At 36.3% G+C, this 23,737-nt stretch overlaps 1 protein-coding gene across 5 annotated transcripts in view; it reads left to right on the top strand.

The window, feature by feature from the left end:
- Positions 1–23,737, top strand: part of ADGRV1 (adhesion G protein-coupled receptor V1) — a 297,036-nt gene that overhangs the window by 23,721 nt on the left and 249,578 nt on the right. For all 5 annotated transcript variants that reach the window (XM_030004616.2, XM_030004613.2, XM_030004614.2 and 2 more), the window contains exons 9-19: positions 611–940; positions 4,245–4,421; positions 5,485–5,708; positions 13,939–14,065; positions 14,154–14,339; positions 15,251–15,431; positions 16,036–16,199; positions 16,856–16,979; positions 17,357–17,623; positions 20,750–20,876; positions 23,005–23,222. In XM_030004616.2, coding sequence (XP_029860476.1) covers positions 611–940; positions 4,245–4,421; positions 5,485–5,708; positions 13,939–14,065; positions 14,154–14,339; positions 15,251–15,431; positions 16,036–16,199; positions 16,856–16,979; positions 17,357–17,623; positions 20,750–20,876; positions 23,005–23,222 — 2,125 coding nt within the window. The remainder of the gene's footprint in view (positions 1–610; positions 941–4,244; positions 4,422–5,484; positions 5,709–13,938; positions 14,066–14,153; positions 14,340–15,250; positions 15,432–16,035; positions 16,200–16,855; positions 16,980–17,356; positions 17,624–20,749; positions 20,877–23,004; positions 23,223–23,737) is intronic.

Here is a 23,737-nt window from a genome sequence, read left to right as displayed (position 1 = left end):
AGCCAGACCATTTTGATGTGGTAGCATTCAGCTTAGATTATTCCCAACATACGTAGCATTGCATAAATGCGGTCTTGAGTGACTGCTTGCTAAGAGAAGGCAGGAGAGTTATTTTCACTTGCTCATTTGCTGTCTTAATGATTATTGGAATGTTTTATACAGCTTCAGGAGGAGGGGTTGGTGGTTAAGACTGGAACCTTCGAACTGTTAAATAAAGGGTCACTAGCATTGCTGACAGTTTTGTGACTCAAGTCGCTTCTTTGTCTTTCTCAAAAATGGTTGGAATGAACTTGGTGAAAAAAAAGGAAATTTTTCACAATCTGAAACATTTAAAAATTATCCACTTTGGCCGCTGAACCAAAAAACCAGTTATTCAGAGCTCATTCCGGCACATGGATTATGTATAGTGGGAAAGTTGCCACTGTCAGTGTTGTGCTGCTTGTGTACAAAGAATACTTTGGGGCTGTCAATCTGATTTCTTTCTTGAGTGCCAATTCACTAAGGAGAAAAATGTATGGTGACAGTCAGGACATGCTTTTGTGAAAGCATGAAAACTACGGTATACAGTAACTGTAGCAGAGAGTAAGTGATGCTGTCTTCTGTTTTGCAGCTTCTGTTTTACATTCAGGACAGTGATGATGTTTACGGCCTAGTAAAATTTTATCCTTTGGAGAATCAGAAGATTGAAAGTAATCCAATGGGACGCTTTTTATCCTTGAGTTTTGCAAGGGAGAGAGGAACAGTTGGAGATGTGCAGTTGGTTTATACTGCACTCTATATTCCAGCTGGAGCTCTGGATCCTGAGAGAGCAAAAGACGGCATTCTAAATATGTCTAGAAGAAGCATTCTCATGTTTCCAGAAGGAAAAACAAAAGATGCTTTAAATATACCAATAAGAAATGATGCATTTCTTCAAAATGGTGCTCATTTCCTCGTACAGGTATCTCAGTTGTGTTTTGGAGTGGTTTTTTAGCCTGTGTAATATAAAGGATATAATTTAGTAGTGGTTTCTTCCCTTTTAATTTAGTTAAAATGATTCTACCTGTTTAAAAAAAAAAGTGATTAGCTCTGTAGCAATGAAAACTTTCATATTTAGAGACAGCTTCCATAAATGTGCCATAAACCCCTTTTTTTCCTAATCATTATTTACTAATTACACCATTTTTAAAAAATAGACTGTTGTAAGAGGAGTCAGGTATTAATCATGGTATTTAACAAAAGGAGATCAATGTTGCAGAATTTAGTTACCTGTTGTAACTGTTTCTCTGTCTACCCCTTGGCTTTCAATTTAACCAAATTAACGTTCTTAAAATTAAATTACAGAGTCATGACAAATTTTAGAAATTACAAGCAAGTAAATATATATTAAAAATAGTAAAACATATGTTATATTTCATTTACCTATAAATTTGGCTGGAGAACTTGAAAAATATTTTTTCCAGTTTCCCCTGCATATGCCCTTTTGGTTTTTTTTCCTCTTTTTTTTCTATCTGAATTCGTAAGAAGGGAATGTCTGTTGTTGCTAATTAAAATTGGCTGGAAAAATTCATTAAAACTGTTTTTGACAGAAAACTGGGTTTTCAGCAAAAATATTTAAAGAAAGAATTTCCACTTTCCAATGCAGGCTTTCATTTTTCACTGGAGAAAACCAATTTTGCTTACATTTTAGCAAGTTATTGTTCAGATATACTGCTTTGGAAGATCCAAGGCATGGTAATCATTATATGTTATACTTATTTTCTCATCTGCAGTTAAGACTACCGTGTAATCTCTACTTCCTGTGATTAACCATTGCCACTCTGGTCATCTAGGAAGATGATCTTGATAGTGATCATGTAGTGATCTTGATACACAGACAGAAGGATGACTTGGTGCATCCAAAGTACAAATCACAGAGGCATTTCTTAGTTCCTTTTAATCTTTTCATTTTAAGTCAGACATCTTTAGAGTTTTCAAATGAAGATGTTGATATTAAAGCCATAGATTTAAAATTTGCCAGGTTTTATTTTTAATTTATGGTCTACCAAAGATGTTTTAATTACTTCTGGGACCTTGAAAAGATTTCTTCTCTCTACCTCCTTCTCCCCACATTCACTGAAAAAAAAAAAGAGAAAAAAATTTTATTGCCAGAATTATATTATTGTTTTACTAGTATGCAATTTTTTTTGCATTCACAGTTAGATAGGGAATTGCGTTCTGGAATACTAGAATAGGTTAGTATGTTTTACGTGAGCATGAGATCTGAAAGATCTACAGAAGAATTGAAAAATCTAACTCCAAGCCCTTTTTAAATGATGCATTATAAGTAACATTGCAGTGTGGACTATGGACAAGACACACATGTGATAAGTATTTCAGAATGCAGGCACTTTGCCCAGCTTTTCAAACTGCACATTCCAGGGAGGCAGGGGGTGTATGTTCTGTACTTTCTCTATGAACCATAAAAATCTTTTTGTTTGAATAAACAAAATCAGAGGGGCTTTCCAGCACAAATAATTCATTTAGAGAAGGAAGAAAAATACCCCTATTTATCACTATGACAATCCTTCTACATTGTGAATAAATGATAATCTCAGTGAACATGTTTAGAATGAGAAGATTACAGAGTTTGTACTAGGCTCAATAAAGGATCAACTCAGGAATTGGGGGAGGAGTAGTGGAGGAGGAAATGAAGCTTAAACACAACTAGAGAATGGATAGAGGAACTGGAAAAGTGAGATTAACATTCTTCAGTGACATCTTCAATTGAATAACCTGCTGTAGTCCGAGGTGCAGTTTTTGGCATGGACAGGAAGATTAACTAATTTAATAAACTACTTGTCATTATTATTCAATTCATAACGCATTTTTTTCTCCTCATGGGCTGATTTGCTTTAAAAGGAAACTCTGAACCAAAAAAAAAAAAATTCTTGGTTCTTCATTAATTATTGCTTTAATCTTAAAGTTACTATCCAGGATCAGAAACACTTAACAAAGTAAATTGTTTCAGCTGTGTAGTATTTCAGGAAGTTTACTGAGTGAACAACCACACAGTGGTCCACCTGCATACTGCTAATTGCAGGATCAGGGCCTACTCTAAAAGAAAGCTTAGAAAACAAGTGAAACAAACAGTCCCATCATCTGTTCCTCAGACTCTCAATAACTAGCTGGTATGGATGAGAATCAATTGCTGAATACAGTATTTGTAAAACAGTTCCATCTATCATTGAATAAAATGTGCATGAATATTTTTGTGTGTTGTTTTATATAGATTGGTTTAAAGAATTGAAGGGCTTTAAAACTCATCAGCTGAAATGGTGATTCATGATCACTATATGGATTTAAATAAGGCCACTTTCCTCTCCTCCAATAAAACCTTACTATGTGATAACTTCTGATAGCTCCAAGCAAAATCATCCTTGTGGGAGTTAATAGGTGGTTCTCATTGGTGGTTCATGCGCCAGTGAAATGCTTGCAGAATTATATGCAAATCAGTTATAGAAACATTTATTATAATGATGCATGTAGACAGAATCACATGGTATAAATTATATTTGAAAGAAATATTTAAACATGCAAATCCTGCTTTCCCTACTATGTCAGTACTGCTGCTGGGTTTAGTGGGTGATATGTCCCATTCAGAGAAAGGGTAAACATTTTTCTATTTCTTCTTGGTATAAATAAATGATCAGAAATACGGTAACACAAGAGGAGACTAGAGTTTTGAAACACTATACTGATTTTCAATTCTGAATGCAATTCTAATGTATTAGTTATTATAAATAGAGAAGTTCTTGAAGTTGTATGAGAGAGGAAAGAAGATGGATCATTCTTTGGCTTCATCAGAGGCTGTAAATTATTATGGTTCCAGTGACTTCAGCAGATTTTTATCAATGCATGGCACAAAAAATGAAGTTAGGACAATAGCTTAGGCCACTTCTCAAATCAATACTGTTATTCATAGGTCTAGTAATGAATCGGCTGATCTAGAAGGTTCATTCTCCCTCTACATACATTTAGTTGTGTACATGAACATGATTTGTCTGAGGGGTATACCATCCTGCTGACAAAGCTCTACGATATCCACTTCATTTCTTTGACACATCTACTTATACATTTTTGTAACAGCAATGTTGCCAGTAGGAGAAATTTGTTCTGAAGATGTTTTGCTCCCTGCATATGAAACTTATTCTGAAATGTCAGAATTGTTCTGACTCAGTACTAAGGCTTCTTATTTCTCAATTTTTTCTTACTTTTTCCTACAGCTGGAAAAAGTTGAGCTGGTGAATAGAATTCCTCTAGTCCCACCTCTGAGTCCTAGATTAGGTGAGATTCGAAATATTTCTCTGAGGATTACTCCAGATATTGCAAATGGAGAAATAGGCTTTACTAGCAATCTTCCAATTATTCTTTCTGAGCCAGAAGATTCCCCTGCTACAGTGGTAAGTAAATCTTTTTATATTGTCCCTTAGTATGAAAAATTTATTTGGAGAAAGCAAAGTTTGCTATATTCAGTGTAACATTTGAAAGTTAATGTGAGGAAAATCCTTCCTCTACATTCTGACTGACCGCAAATACTCGCCTGCTAAAAAAAAAAAAAAAAAAAAAAAAAAAGGCGGGGGGAGGGGGGGGGGGGCAAAAAAGTGCTTGTAAAACTGAGGTCTGAAGTAATGTATTAGTTATTATCAGAAAAGTGAGGTTGATCTTTGCTTTCTCTGTAAGCATCTAAAACCTGTTCGGTCCTGATGCTCACACAGAACGAAAGATGCTGCAGACAGTTTAATCTCTGTCACCAACTGCAAAAGTAGTAATGTAAAGTAGGACTGATAGCACTCCTAAATTTCATGGAAATGTCTGTGTATCTTAGAGTTGACTCACATATGAACATGTAATTTGGGTGTGTTTTCCAACAATTATGCTTTTTAGGTTTCTGAGAACCCAAAGAAGCATTTTCAAAAGCATTGCCATCCGAGTGCTTTAGTCCCAGCTGGAGAAACCTCTTTTAAAATGTTTTTTTCATACATTTTCCCTTTTTTCACTAGTTGTCTTCACTGAAATCTTCCCACAAATCCTGAATCAGATACCTTGTTTCTCATTCTTAGATTAAAACTCCTAATTTCCTTAAGCAGAATGCAGGTTGGCACTGTACTATAACAACCAGAGTAAAATTATGGTAGTTACATTTAAAACCTAGATTGTGTCTTGATGAGGTGGGCACTGATTAAATCAGTCATACAAGGCTTTTTGTGTTTATAGTTGCTTAGTGATTTGTGATATTAATAATCTGTCATCTCCACTAAGTATATAACTCATAAATGGTTAAAAGGGTAAGATTCAGCATATATTTTTGTTGATGTACCATCTTTGATTTTGTATCTTATACATAGGTATGAGTAAAAAAAAAAGCTGAACATTTTGAGGCTCATATTCATATAGTAATTTGCAAGGGGGTAGTTGGTTTTGCATCTAATTTTACAAGTCACAGCAGACTCATGTGTTTCGTAGGTTTCCATTGCATTGCATCGAGATGGGACTGATGGTCAGGCAACTGTGTTTTGGAGTTTGAAACCCTCTGGCCTCAATCTAAAGGCAGTTACACATGATGATATAAGTCCTTTTAATGGCTCTGTTGTTTTCTTGTCTGGACAAAGTGATACTACAATCAACATTACTATTAAAGCTGATGATATACCCGAAATGAATGAAACTGTGTTACTAACTTTGGACAGGTATTGTACCCTAATCTCTATTCATATTTATCAGTTGTAATACTCAATTCATATATAACAAATTAGCACAGTATTAATTAGGAGGTATTGCTTGTATTGTGTTGGTAAGTGCCTGAAGGAATATTAGGCCCTTGATTCAGACTGTGTACGGATTCTTCTTTGACTGGAGACCAATGTAAGAAACTGTGTGGTGTTTATTATCTAATGACTTAATTTTGTTTATATTTTGATGAAAATATTGTATGGTATTTAGAAAGTTCTTTCAGCTTTGATATTTAGTTATAGCTCTCGGTTATAACACGTATCTTTTCAGAAAAGTAATGTTTAGTGAGATAATGGGGAAAACTATAACGAAGAGTATAAAGCAAAACATAACTGTGTTTGTCAGAAAAAGGTCTATAGCTAGGGTATTGTTGCAGAACTAGATCAGCTTTTTATTTGTTTGATTTGCATGTTCAGTATTGCTTGCTCTTGATAATTAGATGCTTCCATCACAACCCCTGGCTTCCAAAATAGCCCAGTGTGACCATTACCACACACTTTGGCTACAAAGAGAGCAATGGTATTGTTGAAGCACAGTGTTGTAGCCTTCCTTCTGCATGAGATCAGGATTATAGGATAATTAAGGCTGTAAGAGACCTCAGGAGACAGTATTATTTGTACATGAACACTACTCAGAATACTTAAATTAGTTCATATCCAGGACTGTATTCCCTCTTTGATTTATTAACAGGAGAATCTTGGCTATGTCTTCTGTCCAGCTTCCAACAACTCAGTTGTATAACTAGGTTAGAAATACTACCACTTCTTCTACTACCTCCAATTAGTCTAAGGTACAATTTTTTACTTTTTCTGGAAATGCACTAATAGGGGTCTGCTAGTTGCAACATCCATGTTGAACATATACTACTTACACAGTCCTTACCTTATGGAGAAGTATTCTTGTCCTACATAGGAAGTGCAAACTAGCTCTTGGGAGCTTCAACAGCAGATACCCATGGTAATTGCATACTAGCGAACCAGCAACCAGCTCCTCAAGCTGTTAATCCTCTTTTGGAAAGGCGGTCTTTTGAACATCATTCTGGCACACAGGAAAGATGTTACTCCATTGCAGGATTGGTCTGTTTCTGTAAAAGCTGGCTGGTGGATGCATCTAGTGCAGAATGAATTATTTCATTCTACCTTGGCTACTCACTGCATTGAAGAGGCAGTCCTTTTCAAGACAAAAACAAATGCAGACTATTGCAAGCATTTCTCTGCTTTTCTTCCTGTGCATGAAACTGGTTTGTCTCAAGGAATTCATTAGAGTCTCTGGCACAAAGCAGGAAACTAAGATTAGAAAAGATGATTGAAGTTGTGAAGAAGTTGTGTAAGATGGCCAAAAAATCGAAGTGGAAGGGTAGGAAACAAATAAGTATGTAGAAGAAGTGGACAGCATAAAAGATTAACTTTTAAGTTCTGACACCTCTGCAAGTGTAACTACAGCTTTCTGCCACTTAGTCTTAGCAACCCTAGGCTGTGCCTTGAAAATGATGGCTGCAATGAGGATTGAACTGGCAGCTGAACAAACGTAACCACTATTTTGCCTTTACTATGTATGGTGGGAATAGCAGGTTCTGCTGATCATGAAGCGGCTGGTAAAAAGTGTGCCAACAGTAATCAGCTTTCCCACACTTGGCAAGGTCAGAGAGTGAAGTAAGGAACAGGTGGTCTGGCCTGGAAAAAGAAGTAAACGAGGAGATAAAATCTAAATTTTTCTCTAGACGTGGATAGTGTCCCTCAAGGCTATGAGTGAAATTTGCCAACTTTAACAGCAGCAGAAGCCAAGCATGAAATTAGTGCAAAGATCATCCTTTCAGTGCTGGAGATGACTCTTCAAACCAGGGCTGAAGGATACTGGCAGGGTTATGTGTGTAAGCTTGTGATATTGCTTTCGGCATAGTTTGTATTTTCTGGATGAACAGAAAATTTCAGTTTCCAAGGCTGGCAGCCAGCACCTCACAGCAGTAGTGAATTAGCATGAAAACAAAGATGCACTGTGCTGTGGATGTGCTTGTACTGTTCTATAAATTGTAGCATAAGTCAGTAGGAAAATAGAGCATGTAAGAAATTTAATGAAACTATAGACATAGAAATATGTTCGTAAGCATTCTATTTATTGCAATTAGTAATAGCATGGATAAAATAATAAAAATAATTAGTTCTAACAAGGATGTATTATTTACAACTCAGTGGTGTTGTTAAGGCAGTTTACATTTTAAACGAGCTTTGATTGCATCCATAACTATAAAAGAAACTTTCCAAGCCATTAAAAATAGTATTTTCCTTCCTTGCTCTATGGCCTCTGTCCATAGGCTGTAGACACTAAAAATAACTCTGAATTCTGTCCTCAAAATGGAGGCCAATGTATATCCTGAAGAATATGCTTCCAAAAAAGACAGATGAATAATAAAGAAGCAAGACAATCCTGTACCTGCTGAAGCTTCTTCATATTTTCTTTTTTTAGGAGCAGCTTCAGGTTGAATGCCTGCCCGTATCTGAATAGGCCTGAATTGAGACCAAACATAAATAAAGCCAGATGTCTAGTGAAATCTGTATGAGAAAGAAAAGGCCTTGGTCTTCTTGATGAATGTAGGTGGAACAGGCCATGGAAATTGTGTGTATACATTGTGAAAGCATATATACATACTAGGGCTGTTCGTTTTAACTGGTAAGCACGAACAGAAATCAGTTTTTTAAAAATCTGATTGTTGTTTTATCCTTCTGCACAACATGTTCTACTGGCAGTTGTCATCCCCTCAGTAAGGTGCAGATACACAGCTGTCGATCTGGCAGTTGGCACAAGTGAAGGGCCAGGACCTCCAGGGCACGTGGGTTGTGTTTGCACTCTTAAATGAATGGTGTTGAGAGTGAAAACTTGTGGACTTTGGGATTTGGGAAAAGCAATATATTGAAAAATTGATTTTAATTTGTGAAAGTGATAAACCATGAAGAGATGATTGTTTACATAGTCCTTGTGCTCAAATTTTTTTTGAGTTATGACACATAATTTAGGATGCCAAAACAGATTCATGTATGTTATGACCTAAATCTCATTTACTATATATAATAAAGCAAAACTGAAGCAATGGAACTTGGGGATTTTTATAGTTCTAGTGATTTGTGTGCTGCAGTGCAGTTTTCCACAGGCTGAAATTCTGTCTTGGGTGAATTTGGAAAACAGATTTTTTAAAAATTGCAAATGCAAAACATAGGTTTGACTATTTCATTGTGAAACATCTGGTAGTTTTTTAACATTTTTGTGTGTAAGACATTACTTCATGACAAAAAGTTAGCAAATCATAGAAGGCCCATTGAAAGCCCTGCATACACTCTATGGTTCTTAATTCAGGGCTCAGGTAATGTTCATATGTCATGGGTTGCTGTCTGCACAGGCATGCACAGAAACACTAATATACTGTTTAATGGAGCTGGGATTTTCTCCTAACTTGGTGATTTCCTGTAGTTAGTGTCTGTTTCAAAACTATATTTATCTTTCTTACTTAAGTAATTTTTCTATTAAGTAATACATGTGATGCTATATGAATTAACTCTTTCAGTGTAAAACGTTGGCTTTTTCTTCAAGGGTTTGATCAGACTTTGTTTTGACAGGGAAAAAGTTATTTGAAAATAGTAGAATTTTTAAATGAGTGCTACTGGACACCTACTGCTAGCTTTTATTACTTTTCAAAATAACAACACCCTTATCTCCTGCTATGAGTAAAAAAAATTAAAATAGCCTCCAAAATCAAATAATTTGTGGATTAAACCGGGACAGAAGGTGTTCCCTCTGATGAGGAGCACTGTGCAATTTATAATGTGGCAAATCCTAGTTTAATACTGTTCTTTAGACTTAGGTCCTGCTACTAATTAAATCAGTAGATAATCCTGAAAAAATTAAAGAAGGGGTGAACAATGACGATAAATCTAGGAAGCAAATTGAGTAACATTCCACAGGCAGTCTGAATGCACCTTTTAGGTTCAGGTACCCTGATAGAAAAAAAAGTTTTTTAGAGAAGTGTGTTTTTAATAGTAACAGCAATACAGATTCACAGTTGCAATTCAGTTTCTCAGGTGCCTTTCAAAACATTCACTTTCTGCAGAACTCCAATTCGTGGTCCAAAGCTATCAAATTCGACCACATTGCATCTCTTAATAATTATTATTTTATTTGCAGTGGTATTTAGTTCATAATAACATTGAAATTGCCATGTTACTTTAAACACAGTCAAAAATCTTCTTTCTGCTATTTTATAGTACTATGTGTTTTAAAAAGTGCAAGAAACATTTTGAAGCGTCTGTTAGTTGTCCTAATTAATATGTAGTTCTTGCTAAATAATAACAAGTCATTTCACATGAATTTTTCATATGGGAAGTGTGGTTTTTTACAGCTGTTTGATCACAGAAAACACCGTTATGCAGTTTGAGATTGCATTGCTTATGTTAGCATCATAAACATTGCCAGCACTGTGATAAAATGAAACTTCATGTCCACAGATAGCCATTTTACAGAAGAAGTTAAGCTGAGGAGAAAGAAAGGCGAGTGGCTTTCCCAGTGAGAGGGATCTCCTTACACCTGGTCAAGTGCTCTCCCTAGTAGCTGGAGCTCCTTGGTATGGCTAATCGACTGCGTACAAGGAGCTGTTTTAACTTTTATCGTTACTTCTGAATGCCCTCACCAGGGCAAACCATGCGTTTTGGAAGTTCTGAATAGCCATTTTTGTTCTGTTTCCACACTGCTGTTGTAGGAGTGCCTAAAGAGATGATTTCACATACCACAAAGAGTGAAACAGGACTAAACTGATACCGTGCACTCCGTGGCAGTTTGGATGTCTCTACTCGGCGACAAAAGGACTGTAAATGAACAGCGCCTTGTTCTTGGACGTTGTCAGGGCATGCAGCAAGAGCTGATGGCTGGTGGCCTGCAGGCTGTGTGGTGGCGTAAAGCCAGGAGTCCAGCCTGATAACATGGCTGGTCGGGCAGGGGCCCAGGCCACCACCCCCAGTGAGGCCAGAGAGCAGGCTGGAGCAGGTAACTGGGGGCAACCTGGAGTCCAGGGCATCAGGCAAGGTCATGGTGGTGGGGCAGGTCAAGCCAGGAACACACGTCAGGTTTAGGCTGGATGGTGGTCACCAGGGTCAAGCACAGCGTAGTGATCGCCAGGCAGGTCCACAGCGAGAAGACAAATCCAAGGTCAAGCCAGGAAGTCATCTGGTGGATCCTGGTGGAGGGATGTTATGAGAATTTATATGTGTGCACCTCAGGGTGTAGACATGGGTGATCCTATTGTGTACACTGTTCGTTGCTCGTGTAACAGCAGCTCAGAGTTGGAAGCCTAAGCCTAGGTCCTTCTATACCATTTTTGCATAGGCTATTTTATGCCTTTTTTGAATAGTAACCAACATTTACTATGGCAGAGCAGCGGTAGCAATCTGGCCTGTCATTCAGAGAAAACAGTCAGATCAATCAATAATCAATCAATGAATAAAGTGATCCTACTGTTGAAAATGGGACTTGGTTGGAGAAACCTCCTGAGCGATGGTTTTCTTTAGGAGAGGATGGGTTGAATCTGACTGGTTGCTTTCTGACCTGCCAGTTCTCTAGATTCTGATCTGACTTACACTGTGACTGTTTAAAAGTAATAAAGTATTGCCAGTCTTCTCAGTCCTTCCAGAGAACACCTGGAGATGCTCAAGATGCATACCTCATGGTATCTTGTGACTGTTTCATTTCTGTTACCCTCTGGATTTCTGCAGTGCTGCCATTGTGCATTGCAGCACGATATTAGATTCTAGCACTACTCCTCAGTTCATCTTAACAGGCTTTTTTGTCTGAGCTGTGTTTGGACTCATGCAGTGTAACTTTATGAAGCTGAAAGAGATTTTATTTCTGGCATACCCTTTCACTTTCTGATGAATTATTATGTCTTAACTACTTAAGCTTGTACATACATATCAAAAACTCACTTGACATAATGGTTCATTTGTATTCTCTGTTGTAAATTATATTACCAACAGCTTAGCGATATAATTAAATTTTAGCATTACCAACTTTGGCATTTTCTCCTTGATCTTTTCATTGTATTAATACTTTGATGGTTTTGGAACACTTTTACATATATGTCTGAAGGAAGGGAGAATGTCTCAATGTATAGTATTTACAATCTAGCTTCACTGCAAATCAGTGAGAAATTTCTGTTAACTCAGATCTCCTGTTTGAAAGAATGTATCTGCAAGTGTATTTGTGTTATTTTCTCAAACTCTTGAGTGAACTCTTATCTCTATTGAATTCTGAATCTGAGTTCTTTTTGAGATTAGTGAAGTCAGAATTTCACTTTGTAAATGCTGTGGTAATCTATTTGTGGTATTTTGATAGGAGATAAAAGTTTTACATTTAATATATATTTATTTTAGATTAAGAAAGTCAAAGCGCATGATTGCCACTGCAGAATAATACTGCCCTTTCATCTGACTTGATGTGGTAGTTTTGTTATAAGTGCTTGGCTGAAACAGAACCAAATAAGAGATTAGCAAATACTGTTTTCTCTTCTTATTTTTGTTTGTTATATTTTTGTATTGGTATTGGTATTTTATTTATTTATATTTATATTGGTATTTTACTTTGGTAATCTGGTTAACTGAAAAACTGTCAAAAATATAGTTTGATGTGATTTTGATATGTACCTGTTATAACTCCCACTGTGCTTATCTGTTTTTATCATTACTTTGGCAGATTGATGAAATAATATATCATGGAGGCATGTAGGTTTTTTCGTTGAAACAGTGGGCTGTTTATAAATGTGGGCTGCTGGTGCAGTTGTGAGCAGGCACAGAGGTTGGCAGTAATCAGGGTCTTGGAGGAGGGCTTGGTAGGGTATACCATGAATGTGTATTGACATGCTGAATTGGTCATGGGGTCATTTCTCCTAAGTGGAAACTGCCCACTTGCTAGCATTTGTCAACAGGAAAATGCCAAGCAAGTAGGGTTCCCATAAAATGAACATTATAAACATTTGGAAAGGAAGAAGAAAGCTTTGTGTGTGGGTTTTTTTTAATTATTACTATTCTTCTCTAAGATTACTACTATTGAAATTCTAGCAAGTGGCACTTTCATTCCTTCCCCCATCCCCTTTCTTTCTTTCTTTCTTTCTGTGTTGACAGGGTAGAGACAGAAAGGTTTGTCGTGTACTTTGGGTAAGTGCAGTGAAGTGTGGTTTGTCTTCAGTGAATCAATGCTTTGTTTTACAAGTGATTGGTTTGGACAGAATCTGTCTTTATCATTTCTTTTCCTCTCAAGAATCACGTCTTCTGCATCTCTTCAGACAATGCATGCTTTCCCTTTGGTGTTTAATTTGATGGCATGGGGTTCTGGCTTGAAGGCATTTCTTTATTTAGGATCTGTGAATGTTGAAAGTTATGAATGCATGGCTCAGCGTTTGATATTTGAGCATTTGATGCAATAATGGATTAGTTGTTTTAAACTGCCAGAAATATGAATTTCCCCAGCTAAATGACTGAACTGACTAGAATTACAGAGAAGAAGTTTTGTGTAGTCAAAGATGAGCCGTTATCTTGTTTTTGAATAACCTACATTTAGTTCATGTTAACACAAGTTACTGTGTCTGCTGACGTATTTTTTTAATGTGCAGTCCCACTCTCTGGGATCCTACAGGTAGTGTCCACTTCTTACAGAAGGCAGGTTAACACACAGGTGAGGATGAAATCCACAATCCTGAGGGGCAAGTGTCTTCCTATTTGTAGCAGTAGTGAATTTTGCAGAAGAAGATAAGAATGTGTAGTTGTCAATGTAATTTCTATTTGTTTAAGTGATATTGGATTATCTTTATGTTTTGATCCAAATACAAAGTAATACTGAATGTGACTCTAACTTTTTACTGCACAACTCTGTTTTTTTTTCCTGTGAGTTGTATGTATGTGTGACTAAAAAAACCCAGAATTGCCAACTATAAAAACTAATCAGAAAACAAAGTTACTTCGGAAGCAAAGTTTTTTTTACAAATGGATAAAACATACTGATGTGTCTTTCTTAATTTATGTTATTCTTTGCAGGTAATTGTTTTCATAATTTATTAATAAAATTCATCAGTATTCTGATGTTCTTTGCATAGGTGTGGATTTAATTGCCACATAGAATTGTCACTCAAAAAACCCTCTTGCCTTCCTTTCTCAGGGTCAACGTGGAAAATCAAATACTGAAGTACGGGTTTACTACTCGTGAAATTATTATTTTGGAAAATGATGATCCTGGAGGAGTGTTTGAATTTTCTCCCTCTTCGAGAGGTCCCTACAGTATCAAGGTAGATACCTGAGTAATTTCTCTTAATCATTATGGACAACTTAGTTTAAGCAGAGTGCTAGAAAAAAGCTGGATTTTCTTTTTTACAGGAAGGGGAGTCTGTCGAACTGCAGATTGTCCGCAGTAGAGGAAGTCTCGTCAGGCAGTTTCTACGCTACACTGTAGAACCAAGAGACAATAACGAGTTTTATGGAAGCACAGGAATTCTGGAGTTTAAGCCTGGTGAAAGAGAGATCATAATTACTCTTCTGACAAGAATGGATGGGATTCCAGAGGTAAAAATTAATATTTTTCTCTCTTCAAATTGTGTTCACAGGCATATTAGTTTGTCACTTATTGAAATATAGGCAAATATACTGGAGCAGAACAAGTGCGTAATGGCTTTTCTCCAGAATGTCTTCCCAGCCTCCAAACCAGGGATGCCTGGATAAATAGAAGGTGTCTTTGGGTTTAATATTCCTCAGTGGATTTTTTTTTTGTGAATTGAAACCGTTACGCTTTGAATCCATGTAAGTTTTTAGTGTCCATGACATTCTGTAGTATAGAGCGCTATTGTTTAATTGAACTCTGTGTGAAGAACCACTTCGTTTTTGTTTCTTTTATAGTAATCATCTTCTAGTTTACTCAGTGGTCCCCAGTCTAGACTAATATTTGCCACATAGATACACAGGTGCAATACTTGTTTTAATGTTCCTTGAAGCATTACCTGTGAGCTTTTTGCAAGAAATACATGAAGTACAAGGTCCCATGAGATTAATAAAGCAAGCTGATACATTCTTTTTTAATTAGTTTGCTGTCAGTGGTTTTAAAATCTTTGCTTTCCCTGTTACAAAGCCAGAAATGTTAATAAATCTTATGGAAAACTTACCTTTCAGGGAGCATTACAAATATATTTGTCCTAGTGAATTGATGTGACTCTAAGTTAAGTACACAAAATAAGTCCTTGCCTATAATGATGCTAGAATTTTTGAAAAAATGGTCCTACCAGAGATAGAAATTTCTAATTATTTCTTTGTTCTGATGGCAATGTACAAACACATTGTGCATGTAGAAAGTGTGTGTGGTTTCCTTTTGTTTAAATTTGTATCTCTTTCTGCCTGGCTAGGGACTGTGGATGTTTGCCCATTTGTTTTGGATGTGAGTACTGAGTATGTATTTTTATTCTGACTGAGTTTCCCTCTTCTAGCTGGATGAGATATATTCTGTAGTACTCAGTGGCTACAGTGAAATGCCAGGCAAGTTGGGGAATGCCACAAGGGTCAATATAACCATTCTGAAGAACGATGATCCACATGGTGTCATTCAGTTTCTACCTGATGAACTATCAGTAACAATAGAGGAAAGTAAAGGAGAAATCATCTACGCTGGTAATTCTTTTTTATTAGTTGCTGCTTTGTCTGCTGTCTGCCCCTGCAAGGCTTCTTTTCCCCATTTCACCTTTCTAGGACAATGTCTGACTCAAGTCTCCACTCAGGAGTTTCCAGAGTGGTTCAGTGCCAGCACAATGAGGAACGGAGACTGAAATGGAGGAGGATGGCCTGGAAAGCCAAAGAGATCAATCCAGTAAAAAAATGGCTAGAGAATATGCCAGACAGGAGGGATGAAGTATTGATGTATGTGTAAAATGCAACCTGGAGGTAGTGGCTCTGCTTGTGGAGTGTGAAGAATAGGGTGCCATGTGAGAGAATAGTAGAGCTAAATCTTCATATGGGTGACTTCAATTTATCTATCTTTATTCAGTTATCAAGTACCTTTACAGGCAAAAAATAACAAATTTAAGCCAGTTTGAACTGCTTTAATGGTCTATCTTTGTGTGTCCTTTTGGGTAGTGCTCTCATATATTATTAGTTTTGGAGGAAGTGGATTTGCTTATTATTTCATTTCCTTTTTTCTTTGTTTTGACTTTGCTGACCTTTTTGATTTGTGTTGTTCTGAAGATGCACACTGACTGTATATGTTTGCATTTTTTAGCTGCTTACAGAGTTGTAAGAAACCAAGGAAACTATGGCAACGTTAGTGTGTCTTGGGTTGTTGACCCAGCGTGTACCAATGACATCTATCCAGAACAAGGGACTATTTTCTTTGATAATCTGGAGTTTTCAAAAAATATCACCATTTACTCACTGCCAGATGAGGTAAACATTTTTACAGAGTTTTTGTGTGAGTATATGGGACAAAGACTAAGTGCAAAAACATTACAATTTAAGGAGAAAGAAGGAATGTCTGTTTTTTAAGAGCCTGATAAGTATTTGTAGGAAAAATCAAAATACTTGGGTAAAACTGAGATTACTTCAGCAAATCATAAAAGAATTTGAGAAGCTGTGCATACTTACAAACAAAAAAAATTAGAAGCTGAGAGTAGTTGAATGTGGTTAAATTATAGAAAAGTTCGTTTGAATAAAACCCTTGTTTTCATAGCAGGAATCCTAATTTTTATTTTTTATGCTGATATATTTGAAGTAATGTAAGAAAGAATGAGAATAACTAATAATAAATAAATAAAGCTGTAAAAATAAATCACATGTATCAGAAGCAGGAAGCCACAAGATAACTTTTGGGTCATCTGTACAACAGTAAAGATGAGGTGACTTATTTACAAGGATTTTAGCCTGATGATGGTTTCTGTGTAACTGTATAAACTGTCATTTGTCATCCCTCTTGAAGCACTTAAGGATCAATAAATTAATATAACACTCAGAAACCTGTAGTTTGTTAAACACCTCAGTGTTCATTTTAATTCCTTCATTGTTCTGTATGCAAGAAATTAGTTTCATAATACTTTCTCTTTCAGGTACCTGAAGAGATGGAAGTATTCATCATCAGCTTATTCAATGCCACTGGTGGAGCCAGGCTGGGCAATATAACCAGTGCAATTTTAGAAATTACTAGGAATGATGATCCCATTTATTTTGCAGGTTAGAGATTATTGGTTTTAAATGTAGAATACATATACTACCCCAAAACAGATTTTATTGTCAGACCAGATCACTGAGAAATCCTAATCCCAATTGAGCTAGTATAAAACGTTCATGTTTTTGTTGTGTTGAATTTGTATTTGTTTCCTTCAGAACCTTCCCATATTTTATTTCATTATTCTCTTTGTTGATGCTGGGATTGGTTAGGTGACTAAGTACAATATTCTCTTGTACCCACGAGTATTTCAATGCCTTTACCACATATGCCTTCTGTTTCACTGAGGAGAAGGATCCTCTTGGGGAAGATTAAGCAAATAGGCCACATGCAAGGAGCTCAGGCTTGGACTCAGGTAGATTTGTTCCTTGTGTATTTTCAGAACCTCTGACAGTGAGCGTTAAAGAAGGAAGTGTTGCAAACTTTACAGTCCTAAGGAATGGATCTACTAATGTTGCTGTTGCTGTCCAGTATATTACTGTTAATGGAGATGCAACAGCTGAAGAGGGAGACTTTGTTCCCAGTGGAAGGAGCAGCATCATTTTGTTCGATGTTGGAGAAAGAGAGCAGAACTTATCTGTGTATATTAATGATGATGATACCCCTGAAACTGATGAAACATTTTATATCTTCCTTTTGAATTCTACAGGTAAAAGTAATGATTTGACGTATGTTTAGTAACTATCTTTTTTTTTTTTTCTGCAATTTTTTACCAGCTTGGTCTTATCATAAAGCAAAATGCCAAGTATTATATGAATAAGATTTGCTTCAACATTTCTATACAATAACTGTACACAGTGTGTTTGGATTTTCATCTTGAATTGTTCAACTGGAAACAAAAATCAAATGATACAGCTGAAACCTTTCCTGCAAAAACAACTGGAGCGCAAGTCTCTTTTCAAATGTAAATGCTCCAAATTAGATGGGGTTTTGACTTGACTACAGAAACACAAGGCTAAAGAATGTTAGTACTACAACAGTCTTAGGGAAAGAAGGATTCTTTTTAGATTTTTTGTCATGCTCCAGTGTATGCTACACAACTGCCTGATTTTTGTAAAAACAAACAGAACTGCCTTATTTTAGAGGAAAACCATGTAAATTGGTCTCTCTTTTATTTTTGTAACAGTTCAGTGTACGCATGCATTTTTTTCAGTCTGACATTATAGTTTTACAAGGCTTAATTTACAGAAAAATGTGTGTTAGAAATTACTCAGTGTACCACCGGTGAAGAATGGGCTTATTATCTCAGAACTAACATTGTCTTCCCTTTTTTTTTTTTTTTTTTTTTTTTTTAAACAGTTACCAGTTATCATTTAGCAGGAAATGATACAAAATTATTCAGCACATTCTGATTTTTGAAATAGATATCCTCTGGAATAAACCATCACTGCTGTGTAATATTGTTAAAAAAATATAAGTTAAATGTAAGAAATAGTTAAATTTTCCTGGGCTCTGAGACCCGCTTAATAAAGAACCTCCTCAACCCTAGCCCTGCCAAAACTCAAGGTGTAGTGGGAGATTCATCTACAATTGTGTTAGCAAAAATTAATGATTTACTGTTCTTCAGTTATTGTTCTGTAGCTGAGAGTGAATGCACTGCATATCTTTGCAATGCAAACCACAACTGAATTGAATAAGCCATCAGAACAATGACTGAGACTTGAGGGGCTGTAATTTAATAAAGCAAAGGAAAACTATCACCATTAACCATCAGAGTATACCTTCACGTTAGATTGTGTGGTAGGTTCATAAAGTAAATACCTACCAGGCGCTCAATTCAAGATGAGGAAACATAAAACTAGATTTCTTCATTTAGACATGCACACTAAGTGTCTTATCCCTCATTACAGTTTGTAATGATCGAGTCTTCGAAAGTCAGTGATACCTAGAGAGTGCCTCAGGTCGACACCCTGTGGCTGGTCTATGAATTGCTCACAAGGCTTCATTGGTCTCGAACTGCATCTGTCCTAGACATTAGTAGCAGGCAGCCAGAGAATTATAGGGGATTTTTCAGCAATTATTCGAGTATAAAGTAGCTTATGTGTTTCCTGAGGTCAGCTAGCATTCACTCTGGTACCCAGGTCTCTTACAGAACATCGACCTTACGGAGAAGAACAAAGCCATTCTTCTCCCTTCTTAAATTTTATCTTTGGTGATCTCTTTCTACATTACTAACTTTCTTCAGGATCTATCTTTGGTGATCTCTTTCTACGTTACTAACTTTCTTCAGGATCTACTGGTATTTTCTTTTACCACTCTATTGGGAAAATATGATGGCTTTCCTCCTGGCACACTGGTCCTTCAAGAATGGGTAGCTGCAGGCTCCCTTTGCCTCTAAAAGGAGGATCATATGATCGTGTAGCCTCTCTAGAATCACTAAGAATACAGAATATTTCTATACACATTCCTGAAAGCAAAAAAAATTTATTTTCTTTCTACGATCTGTTGCACATATAGGCCTTGATTGTTACATCTCTTTTGAAAATTATGTTGGACTGTTGGAATTATGTTGGACTCAGAGAAAACATAGGTGGAAGTATATGAAGTTAAAGCAGTAAACACATTGTTTACTTTGAAACAAAAGCTAGTCTAACACTCTTAAATAGGGTGAAAAATGGAATGGGAGTGGAAGCATAATGTACATCTGTGGACATAGGAAGGGTGTTAGAATGTCCCTACAGTGCTAACACACACACAGAAATCCTACTATCTTCTACTCTACTTCACAGGTATCTTATATTTTTTCCTTTCAGGTAGACTGTGATATGGGTTAGTGTCCTGGTTTCAGCTGGGATAGAGTTAATTTTCTTCCTAGTAGCTGGTATAGTGTTATGGTTTGGGTTCAGTATGAGAAGAATGTTGATAACACACTGATGTTTTCAGTTGTTGCTAAGTAATATTTAGTCTAAAGTAAAGGATTTTTCAGCTTCTGATGCCCAGCCAGCAAGAAGGCTGGAGGGGCACAAGAAGTTGGGAGGGGACACAGCCAGGACAGCTGACCCAAACTGGCCAAAGCGGTATTCCATACCGTGTGACGTCATGCCCAGTATATAAACTGGGGGGACTGCCAGTTGGGGGAATCGCTGCTTGGGGACTAACTGGGCATTGGTCAGCAAGTGGTGAGCAATTGCATTGTGCATCTCTTGTATATTCCAGTCCTTTTATTATTATTATTGTCATTTTATTGTTGTTATTATTATCATTATTAGTTTCTTCCCTTCTGTTCTACTGAACTGTTCTTATCTCAACCGAGTTTTACTTTTTTTTTCCCCGATTCTCTCCTGCATCCCACTGGGTAGGGGGGAGTGAGTGAGCAGCTGCGTGGTGCTTAGTTACTGGCTGGGGTTAAACCGCAACAGTTAGACATTGTTCTTAGCCCGTATTTAGTTTAAGTGCAATATTTTTATCCTAGGTCTAAAGGAGAGCTAGGGTCTCTGACTACATGTTTTCTTTTGACTTGACCAATTGATCAAACACAAAATACTACCTCTCATACAATCCTTTCTGCTCAGAATCACGTCTTCTCTGGTCATGTCACATATATATTTTCCTCCAAATCTTATGTCTTGCTCTCTGCATGAGATGCTACTTAAGTATTTTTACTCTTATTTTCCTGTTACTGAATATCTCGAATACTGGTTTCCACTGGTTGTTTTATCATTGTTCATTTCTTTGTTTGCATAAAAGCAGTTTGTGAGAACAGGAAACAACTTCAGTTTTAGAGTTACCTCCATTTCTGATTCCAGTTTTGATAAAATTAATCACCTTCTTTTAGGGGATACTGTTATCTTTAAGACTGGAGTGGCTACAGTTATTATTGAAGCAAATGATGATCCGAATGGAATTTTCTCCTTGGAACCTTTAGAGAAGCCAGTAGAAGAAGGCAAAAGTAACAATTTTTTGTAAGTAAATTTTAAATAATACTTTTGCACTTTTTTTGAACTGTTATGTGTGGTACTTTATGGATAGTACTTTGACCTAATCCCATACATGTTTGCATTGATAAAAAAATATTAAAGAAAAATAGCTTTACGAAATTTTGGATTAAATGATTTGTAAACATATTGAAGACATCAACTGTTATATTATCAAGTAGACTGTGCATATTAAAACGTATATAGAAAGTCATGTTAAAATGTAAATAAACAAGACTACAGCATGGTGGTTTTGTTACATTCTCAGTAGACTTTAGATACAGAAGAATCTAGATGATTTAGTAGAGTATAACCTGGACTAAAAGAGTAGTAAAAAATCTTTTAAAAATACAGCTAAATGTGACTATGTGGTGGTTCATATCTTTTTGCACTCTGCTTTGAATCCTTCCCCTACAAACAACCTATATTACTGTATTCTTTCTGTTAGTTTGTTTTTCTTCTATCTGTTAATTGCTGATGGAATTCTATACACAAAGTGCAGATGTGACGGTCTTCTAGACTGAAAATACTCTTCCCTAGTCTGACCTCTGAAAGTATTTTCCATCCAGCCACTGGGATGTCTTCAACAATAGGAAGGGTTAAGAAATGAATTTGCTTGGCATCTTACCTTGTTATGTTCCATAAAGTCAGGATGGGATTATAATTTGGCAAAAATAGTTTTTTTCAATAAGAAACCTCTAGACAGGATATAAAGAGAAGTTAGGTGACAATAAATGTGATAGTCAACATTAGGGAAGAAGCTCTTTTCACATTTGTTTGATTATATTTTGTATCTTTTTATTTGATTGTTTTGTTTGTTTTAAGGCCTTGAAACAGATGCTTATGACTGCGAATTTGGTCTTTATGCTTGTGTTACACATCTAAAAAATGAAAATCCTTGAGAAAAGAGGATATTAAATATGTTGTATGTTTGGTTTTCTTATGCTGCTCTTTGGGGTTTTTTTGGTCCTTTATAATGTTATTTGCAAGATATTTTTATTTATTTTATGGTGTGAAGAATAATGATTTGAACTAAACATGTTTATATACCGGTGCTTTATGGAAACTCATGATACCAAGATCACCAACACTGGAGGACCTTCCTCAGTCCTCATTGATGAAATATATTTGCTAGGGAGCCATCTCTTCCATACCCTCACTGCTTTAGCTATTGTGTAGTACATAACAAAAGGGTCAAGAGTAGCATATAACCTAACCACTGAGAACAGCAATGGCAGCACTGAGCTTTAAAGGGAGTAACTGGAGTTACTGCAACAGTGCTACACACAGTGCTACACAGCTGGGATAGAGTGCCCTGGTTAATGGCAAAAAAGGAAAAAACTTTGGAAGCAGAAACAACATAATTATGTTGCTGTTCCTAGACTAGTATTGGTGAACTAATTTTTCAGCCTGATATAATCTTTGTATAGCATCTTATTTTACTGTGCGAACAGAAGCACACTTTTTTGTATGTAAAGCACACTGTTAATAAAGGCACTTGTGCTTCAGTTTTTATTTATAATGCCTTTTGGAAATTGGTGAAATTTTGTTACCAGATAGCTATACAAAAAAATAAAATCTTGTTTTTATTTACTACATTCTTAATCTGGAATAACCACAGATTTCTGAAGGGCATAGAACATAATCCAAATTTAATACCAATGTAAGAAAGCGTTTAAGGAGGCTTGATGGTTAAAGGGAGAGATGTTTGTGGTTAAATGCAGATGATTGTCTTTCTTGTCTAAGGGTGGCCAGGTATATCAATTTTTAATGTTAACTTGCTGAACTGTTATACATTCATCTTTATTATTTACATAATAGAAGTGCAAGACAAACTGATGTTTGGCTTAACAGTACTATTTTGCATGGACCTGCATTGGTTACTTTTTTTCTAAGGTACCTGTGGTATACCTGGGACTAGAGTTATACTGTGAAATTGCTGGCCTTCAAAGAGGATTGTGTTATTATTCATGGTTGTATTTATTGTTCATGGTTAACTAGAATGTTGTATATCATTTTTCACAGTAAGGAAGATTAGTGTAATCAAGTTTTCCTTTGCTAATGAATGCTGATGCTTACCTGCCAGGTTATTCACTCTTTCTGTATCGCTGAACAGGGTTTTGAGACATAGGGGACACTTTGGCAATGTCTCATTGACCTGGCAGCTGTTTGATAATAACTCTGCACTGAGGCCAGGAGAAGAGTTCTATGAAACTTACGGGACTGTGTGCTTCATGGATGGTGAAAGATCAAAGCCAATAACACTCCATGCTATTTCGGATAGAATTCCTGAATTCAATGAATTTTACATTCTAAAGTTGGTAAATGCTTCAGGTATTGTATTCCATATCACCATTCCTTTCATATCTGGTAGAATTATGTTTAATTAATCAAAAAGAAACCAACCCTGGAAAGAGCTGTGCCTTGAATCATGTCTTGATATCCTGTACTTTTCTGGTAAGGTTTTAGGTTTTATTCTTCATTTAATCTTAATTTAGGTATATGAATGCAGTTATTCAGTTCCTGAATTACTGTTACACACATTTTGGTGATCTGACCTTTAAAAAGGATGCCTCTTGGTGATTTCAGAGATGTAGATCTTTGTATAGTTGAAGACAAAATAAAGCTGTTAAAGGCTATGCAAGTCTACCATAATGGAGGTTGATTGGTTTGTTTGCTTTTTTCTGGAGGAGATAAAATACTTATAGTTACCACTTCATATGACTTAAATTACAACTGCTACAGGTCTGCTACTGAGCAGAGTTCCAAACCTCCCAGAGTCATTCCACCTCAGTACTATTTATGGTCTTCTGTGCCCAGATACAACTGAAAATATGTGTTGGCCTTTC

This window comes from Aquila chrysaetos, chromosome Z, assembly GCF_900496995.4.
Source record: "Aquila chrysaetos chrysaetos chromosome Z, bAquChr1.4, whole genome shotgun sequence".
Classification (NCBI taxonomy): Eukaryota; Metazoa; Chordata; class Aves; order Accipitriformes; family Accipitridae; genus Aquila; species Aquila chrysaetos.
This window is presented reverse-complemented; position numbering and strand designations above follow the sequence as displayed.